The 8,047-nt window shown below is 40.5% G+C and overlaps 1 protein-coding gene across 2 annotated transcripts; it reads left to right on the forward strand.

The window, feature by feature from the left end:
- The first annotated feature begins 838 nt into the window (after window positions 1-838).
- On the forward strand, window positions 839-7,524 carry LOC112145529 (monoacylglycerol lipase abhd6-A). 2 transcript variants are annotated; one of them, XM_024270813.1, is made up of 9 exons: window positions 839-992; window positions 1,989-2,130; window positions 2,290-2,449; window positions 2,529-2,642; window positions 3,591-3,723; window positions 3,799-3,959; window positions 4,034-4,088; window positions 5,218-5,318; window positions 6,905-7,524. In XM_024270813.1, the coding sequence occupies exons 2-9, from the start codon at window positions 2,021-2,023 to the stop codon at window positions 7,082-7,084; spliced, it is 1,014 nt and encodes a 337-aa protein (XP_024126581.1). In that variant the 5' UTR covers window positions 839-992; window positions 1,989-2,020; the 3' UTR covers window positions 7,085-7,524. The 2 variants fall into 2 exon arrangements, with proteins under 2 accessions (XP_024126581.1, XP_024126582.1); XM_024270814.2 differs by lacking the exon at window positions 839-992 and adding an exon at window positions 1,109-1,396.
- Window positions 7,525-8,047: the final 523 nt, after the last annotated feature.

Genomic DNA, 8,047 nt, shown 5'->3' on the forward strand with positions numbered 1-8,047 from the left:
CAAAAAACTTTAGTAGATTCGAAATTAGAAAAAAAGCTAGCTTGTTGCTTACATACTAGCTAAACTCAAAATTAGCCTAAAATTCCTCAGTAAACTAAATTAGTCAAAAATGTTAGCATGTTGCTAAAATAGAGGATACACTTTAAATTAAAAACCTAAGTAGATAACATATTAGCCCAAAATGTTAGCATGTTGCTAAAATATTAGCTAAACTCCAAATTAGCATGAAAAACCCCAGTAGATGCCAATTAGCAACAAAAAGCTAGCGTGTTGCTTAAATACTAGCTAAACTCCAAAATAACCTAAAATTCTTTAGCAAACTAAATTAGCCAAAAATATTAGCCCGTTGCTAAAACCTAAACTCTAAATTAGCCTATAAAAACCCAAGTAGATAACAAATTAGCCACAAATGTTAGCATTTTGTTAACATAGAAGCTAAACTCTAAATTAGCTTTAAAAAAAACCCAGAAGATAACAAATTAGCCAAAAGCGTTAGCATGTTGCTAAAATAGAAGCAAAACTATTTTTTTTATTGAAAATTACTATATTAAAACAGCCCATGAATATATTTAAAGGCTTGTTACTAATCTACTTAATGTTTTGACATTTGAAGACTTATTCACTCATTTCCTATGGGGCATATTTTGCTCAATATTTCAGAAACTATAAAGTTTATAAATACAAGCAGTAATGTCCTGAACGAGCTGCATGTTTCAATACCAAGATTTCTGAAATCGCTAAATGTTTGATTGAGAAAGAGCAGGAGAGTCATTATTGTTACACAATTATAGTTTTGTCCAAACCCTCACCGTCCACGCACAGCCGTTTTTCAGACGGGTCGTGAACGCAACACGACAGTTCCCTTTAAGTAGGGATGAAAGTCTGTTGTGTAACTCGGTGAAAGAGGAGCGGGATACAGGGGGAGCAGCAGGAGGAGGTGCAGGTCGAATGGAGAGCAGGTCTCCGGCGCCGCAGTGAGGAAGGCTCAACAGGTAAGTGTTAACGACAGGTGTTTAGAGGCACGCGCGTTTGTCCCCGGAGTCACCGCGTCAAAGCGTTCAAACGCGAACAGAGAGCGGCATGATCAAACGACGGAGGACAGAACAGGCGCGCGCGCGCCCGCAGTGGGGAAGTTAACGGTTTTCCGTGAAATGGACATGTTGGTTTTCCCGCTGAGTCGCCGTTAGGTAACGAGGAAGCGCCGCTCCGGGTTTTGATGTGAGACGCCCTCTGCCGAGGCGGGCTTTCAGTTCACTTTGATGACCTCCGCCTCACTTTCTGTGCTGAGTCACCGGAACATGAATGAATCATAACAAGGCTGCTGCCGTCGTCAGGTGTCAAAGCTCACCTGTCCTGTGGCAGGACCTGCGTTTCTCACCGGCTTGATTTAATGAGGGTTAGTGTTAGCTTTTGAAATTGTTTGTTTTTTCTTTAAAGTTGTTCTTTGGTTTGGATGTTCTGATATTTTGGTCTCTCTACAGAAAGTTTGAGTTTGATGCATTTCCTAAAATATAAAAGACATTTAAAATCTAAAATGGAATGGAATGTGGAAAGTAGGGGAGACCGGGGTTGGTTGTCGCAATTTTTACTTATCCATTCATTGCTCAGATTCAAACAATCTTTCAGTCATAATTCCTACATAAAATGAAAAATCTTGAAGTTTTGTCTTTTAATGTGTAACTCTTTTGCTTTTAAAATACATTGTAACAAGAAGTAATAAACCTTCAAAGACTTTCTGCCATAATGTGACAACCTACCCTAACATGGGGTTGGTTGTCCCTATAGTCAGGGTTTCTCAAACTCAGTTTACCTTGGAGCCGCTGAAGGCGGAGTCTGGCTGAGGCTGGGCTGTATGGGGTTCCATTTGTGCCAAAAATATGTTTTTGAGTCCAGTGTCTATGTCTACTGAGCAGTTTATGCTATCATTAATCGTCTTTTTTGCATCTTGTAATGTTCAAAGTAGAAGGTTGACCATTCGTGTCTCTCAGGTTCTCTGGTTGTTTTGAGGCGGTGTGCAGTGATGGAGTACAGAAGCTTAATGCTCACTGGAGGGGTTCTACTTCTGCCGGTGCTAGTTTTCGTCACCTCCCTGCTCTTCTGGCCCGGAGTGCTCCTGAAGGCCTACAACTGGTGAGGACACAAACACTCTCAGAGTCCCAACCAGAAACCGTATGAAACGGTTGAAAAGTTGCACCACGTTAACGGCTTTGTGTTTAACTTATGCCTCGGGTGTTAAACGGCTTCATTCCTCTTCCTCCTTTTCCTCTTATCAAACCACCCTCTCTGCAGGTACTGGCGCCGCAGGCTGGGCCTGGTGGTCCGCTACACTTACAGTGGAAGTTATCGCTTCTGCTACTTCAGCCGCGGGACACCAGGGGGCGCCACTCCTTCACTGCTTCTGCTGCACGGCTTCTCAGCCAACAAAGACATGTGGCTGCCCGTCATCAACGTAAGCTACAGATAACACCAATAAATTCATCAGTTTCCTCTTGAATGTAGTTTATTGATTTGTTTGTTTTCTCGTGCAGTTCCTCCCCAAAGAGCAGCATGTGGTGTGTGTGGACATGCCGGGACACGATGGGACGAGTCGGACCGGCGCAGAGGATTACAGTATTCAGGGTCAGGTCAGCCGCATCCACCAGGTTGGTGAAGGACAGAGTTCTAAACTCCATTTACCCGGAGCCTCTGAAGGCGGAGTCTGGCTGGGCCGTACGGGGCTCCATTTGTGCCTAAAATATGTTTTTGTGTCTATTGTCTGTCTATTGAACAAGTTATCTGTTCATGTCTATATACTACCTAGCAATGCCTTCTGTGAAACGACAGGTGCTAACGACGCTAACATCTGTTGCTAAGGACTTTTCTGACGACCAGATCCAACGACAAAAGCAAATGTAAAGTTTTAAGGATAAAGCAAGCGGAAACTGTAAAGCTATCAATAAAGACGCGTGGACATGTAGAAGATATTGCTTATAAGACATTGAATTTTTCACTAATATTGACTTGGGGGGCCGCAAATGGCCCGCGGGCCGCTAGTTTGAGACCCATGTTGTTTCCACTGAGCAGTCCGGTCCGATACAATATTTTAACTGTTTCTGTTGTTGAATAGACCCATTAAACAGTTCCGACCCGTACCTCTTGAGGTTTGTTGTAGGCTCATAGAAAAATAGAACGGGTTGGTTCGGGCGGAGTCACTGCTGATTGGCAGAAAGTGATGACGACATTAGAAACCACCAACATACCGCTAAGCTAGCGATTCCGTTTTCCTCTTTACGGCGGTATTCTTCAATCTTCTTTCAAACAACATTAACTGTCCCAAAAACCTGTGAAACAAACACTGTTTCCTCAACTGAGTTTTAAAATATTCCTTAACTTATTATGAGTATATGAGCTTCTATTTGCTCTCTCTCCTTCACTAAATAGAAAGAAGCTTAAATAAACATGGAAAATGTTTGCAATTTGTCAAAAATGATAAAAGACAAGAATAAAAGTTTAAAAAGTGAAAATTGATAAAAAAGTGTGAGGCAAGAAGCAGCTTGTACTGATGTTGTTGGTCTGTGTGTGTGTGTGTGTGTGTGTGTGTGTGTGTGTAGTTTGTACAGAGTGTGGGTCTGCGTGACCGACCCTTCCACCTGGTTGGCACCTCGATGGGCGGAAACGTTGCGGGTGTCTATGCTGCTCGGTACCCCTCAGATCTGTCCAGCCTCACCTTGGTGTGCCCTGCAGGTAACTGGAGCCTGACCCCGCCCCCCGCTTGATGAACCCGCCTCCTCATCAATGCCCCTCCTCCTCCCTCCACAGGTCTGGTCTATCCCACAGAATCAAAGTTCATCACCAGACTGCGAGAGCTGGAGCAGAGCGCCAACCAGGAGGAGTCCATCCCGCTCATCCCCACAACCCCCCAAGAGCTGGAGGACATGTTGAAACTGTGTTGCCACATCCCCCCCCGCCTCCCTCGACTGGTGAGGGGGTGCCGGCTCAGATCTGAGTCTGATACGTTATTATTGTTTGGAATAAGCAGAACTTTGTGTCTCAGGTCCTGCGGGGTCTCCTGGCCAACCGGCTCCGCAACAACGATTTCTACAAGGAAGGTTGGTCTGCTCGCCGTAACTCCTCCTCTCATTTGTTGGTCCAAGCATTAACCCTTTGACACCTGAGGCGACGCTCAAACACAAAATCTTTAACATACTGTAACTTTTCAACAATTATAATACATGTGTCAAAGTAAGGCCCGGGGGCCGGATCCGGCCCTTTGGGTAACTCTTTTCGGCCCTCCAGATCATTTTATTTTATTGATATGAATGGCCCGATGTTATGTTGTACTTATTTCTAACTTGAAAAATTTTGACTACATATATTTTTATGGAGAGTAAAATATTGAAAGTTATTTAAGGTTTAAGTTGATTTATTCTGAAATAATATTCCTGCATTTTATTATTCATAATTAGGTTAAAAAGCTTTAAGAATTTTCATTCTGCTAGTTTTTTTAAATATTTTGGCAATTTACTAAGATTTCTTTGGCTGTTTTGAAGTTTAGCTACTATTTCGGCTACATGCTAGCTGTTTTGGCCAATTTAGGCTTTTTTCCCAAGTTTTTTAGTGTTTTGGAGTTAGGCTAATATTTACACACAAGCTTTTGCTAATTTAATTTAATTTAATTTTGGCTAATTTAGGCTTTTTTCTGTTTTTTTTTTTTAAGGATATTTTGATATTTAGCCAATTTTTCAGCTACATGCTAGCTGCTTTGGCTAACCTATTTTTTTTTTCCAGCTAATTTAGCATTTGGCTAATATTTTAGCTGGCTATCAGCTTTAGCCTTTTCAGTACCAGCATCTTCAGCGGTCACATTCAGCTTACAGTATTCACACTAGCATTATTGCAGGTAATGCTATATATCTAGTCCATAATTATGTTAAAAAATTACGATTTTAGATCTTTAAAATTTAGTTTTAGAGTGTTATATAAATGTTTATCCTGTTCGTCCCGCGACCTCAGGTGTGTTTTGATTTTGCCCCCCTGTGATTGAGTTTGAAACCAGTTGCATGAACATGATAATTCCAGCAGATTCTGAAGGAGAAAAGCAGCTTGACGAGCCGCTTTTCTCCTTCAGAATCTGCTGGAATTATCATGTTAACGATTAAAACTTGGCAGTAAATCAAAGAAAAGCAGTCTTTAAACAGGTCGGAGAGGCTTCACTCCCACCTTCACCTGTGTGTGCAGTTTTCATGGAGATCGTTGGAGAGAAGTCTCGTCATTCGCTGCAGGATCACCTTCATCTGATCACAGCACCTCTGCAGGTCATCTGGGGGAAGCAGGACCAGGTGAGCTCCCCCCACAGCACAATGAGGATGGAGCTGCATAGAGAACTGTAACCATGCATCATAGAGCAGAATCAAGAGATTCTGTTCAGACTAAAATGACATGAGAGATGTTTCAGAACCATAGAGGACCAGCCAGCAGGAAATGAAGAGACAGCCTTCACTCTGTTTGAGTTTTCAGGTGGAGGTAGAACGTAATAGTGTAAAAAGTCTAATATAACCTAACTCTTAATGTGTGCATCTTTCTCAGTTGAAGAATCTGCTACAAAAAACTTCACTTCAATGAAGTTCTTCTGCACGTTTTTGTTTACAGGTTTCTCCTCTGTCGTTGCCATAGCAACTGTTTTTGTGCTCCTTGTTCATTCAGAGAAAGAGATTCAATGTTTACATCAAGGATTTTTCTGGAGAAAGTCAGATGGATCTGCATTATGTCTTTGTAGATCTATAGAAAGTCTATGACAGGATCCAGAGAGCAGCTGTGGTTGGGATGCGTGGAGAGAGAACAACGATGGAGTTGATATTCGTGGGCTATGTTTAAATCTTAATTTAAATCTTAATTTAAATCTTAATTTTCAAAACATTTGGAGTTTACCTAATATTTTAGGTACATGCTAATGTTTTTGGCTAATTTGTTGCCTACTGAGGTATAGGCTAATTTTGAGTTTACCTTCTGATTTAGCAACATGCTAACAATTTTGACTAATTTAGATAACTGAGGAATTTTAGGCTATTTTGTAGTTAAGCTAGTATTTTTGCAACATCCCAACGTTTTGGCTAATTTGTTATCTACTGGAGTTTTTTGGGCTAATTTAGAGTTTGGATTTTGTTTTAGCAACATGCTAACGTTTTCGACTATTTTAGTTTACTGAGGAATTTTAGGCTATTTTGGAGTTTATCTGTATTTAAGCAATGTGTTAGCCTTTTTTTGCTAATTTGGGATCTAGTAAGTTTATTTTTTGCTATTTGGAGTTTAGCTAATATTTAAGCAACATGCTAACATTTTTGGCTTATTTGTAATCTGTTGGGGTTTTTGGGGCTAATTTAGAGTTTAGCTTCTATTTTAGCAGCATGCTAATGTTCTTGACTAATTTAGTTAACTGAAGAATTTTAGGGTATTTTAGAGTTTAGCTAGTATTAAAGGATCAAGCTAGCTTTTTTGGCTAATTTGAAGTCTAGCTCACATGTAAGCAACACACTAAATATTTTGAAAAATTGGCATTTATTTGGGAATTTAAAGAAATTTTGCTACAAATTTTTCATAAATTTAGATCACCTTCAGCGCCCTTTCATAGTTCTTTAATTTCCAGTCTTTTAGCAAATTTAACATTTTGCATTTTCAGTAACCCCCTGCAGCAATTGAAGTAAATTGCGTCACCTTTTTCAGCGGAAAGCTTCAGCATTCACTCTAGCATCATCGAAGGGAATGAGACTTTTTAGTTAGTTTTGTTTTTTAATGATTTCTGATGGAATCACAGTTTTAGCTGCATCACAACACATTCTTCTTTTTTCTTGTTTTCTGCTCTGGAACCGTCCAGATGTGAAGTGAATTTCCTGTCATCGTCAGCCATGTTCGTGTTTTCCTCCGTCAGGTGCTAGACGTCTCTGGAGCGGCGGTCATCCAGACGGCGCTGCCTCGCTCCCAGGTGGAGGTGGTGGATAGCTGCGGTCACTCGGTGGTGTTGGAGAGGCCAAGAAAAATGGCCAAAGTGCTCATGGACTTTGTGTCTGCACAGGAAGTCTGCAATGCAAAGAGCAAGAAACTTTCCTGATGGAAACATTTTGACTCTAGAAGAGCTGGTGAGAATGGAAACATGAAATGGACAAATGCGTGATTATGTTAATCCTTTTGGTTTTCTGGAAGTGTTTGTGGAAGTTTAGGGAGTTCTCAACATTCTGAGACCTTTCCTAGATTTTATGGACTCATTTCGTGGAACAGACTAAGAGACTAATCTCTGTTTTTAATTTGATAAATAACTCAAGAAGGAAATTACCAGGAGACCTTAAACATTCACCTCAAATGCTGCTTTCTCTTACAAAAATCATTTCTGCTGCTGTTTTTTGTCTTCAGTCTTTTGATTGTAAAAACAGAATCAAAGCTGTGAAATGAAACAATATTTTTGGAACCCAAACGTGTCTTAATATGAACATAATCTTATGATCAGATTCTGTCGGGACCAGACAATAAAGAGGATTTGACTGAAAAGATAAACTCGTTTTGTGTGTTTTATATTACACAACTACCCACATCATGTTTGCATTACAACAGAGTCCTTGCTGTCAGTTTTTCTGTCTGGAACATTTCAGGAAAAACTTGTTAGAGTTTTACAGAAGAAGGTTTCTCTGTTATTGTCATTGGAGGAACCGTGGTGTCGCAATGCTTGGACCTCCGAGACTTTATCTGAAGAAGAATCAGATAAAAGATCGTTTTCCCGTCTGCGTTTGAATTTAAAACTCCAGAGTAAGTAAAACACCATAACATCCCATAACCTGAGAGAGATCAGGGTCGGACGAGAAGGCCAAAAATCCTGGGTATGCAAGTGTTTATGGATGAACAACTCCAGGTACAATACACCAAAGCAAAATCATTAAAGTCCAGTCCAGCTGATAGGAATTCTGTGAAGGAAGCTCGGACACATTTAATGCGAATTATCTACACTACACTACACTCCCTAACTAAGGCTGTTCTTTTATTTTTTATTAGTCGAGTTTATACATTTTTGACTGAGGTGAAA

The sequence above is a fragment of the Oryzias melastigma genome, linkage group LG5 (genome assembly GCF_002922805.2).
Source record: "Oryzias melastigma strain HK-1 linkage group LG5, ASM292280v2, whole genome shotgun sequence".
Classification (NCBI taxonomy): domain Eukaryota; kingdom Metazoa; phylum Chordata; class Actinopteri; order Beloniformes; family Adrianichthyidae; genus Oryzias; species Oryzias melastigma.

What these genes read in the sequence shown, in the direction of transcription:
- LOC112145529 (XM_024270813.1), top strand. Translation starts at nt 2,021, where the DNA reads ATGGAGTACAGAAGCTTAATGCTCACTGGAGGGGTTCTACTTCTGCCG. An exon ending in TGTGGCTGCCCGTCATCAAC is followed by an intron (nt 2,450 to 2,528) that starts GTAAGCTACAGA and finishes TTTCTCGTGCAG; the next exon opens with TTCCTCCCCAAAGAGCAGCA. An exon ending in AGGTCAGCCGCATCCACCAG is followed by an intron (nt 2,643 to 3,590) that starts GTTGGTGAAGGA and finishes GTGTGTGTGTAG; the next exon opens with TTTGTACAGAGTGTGGGTCT.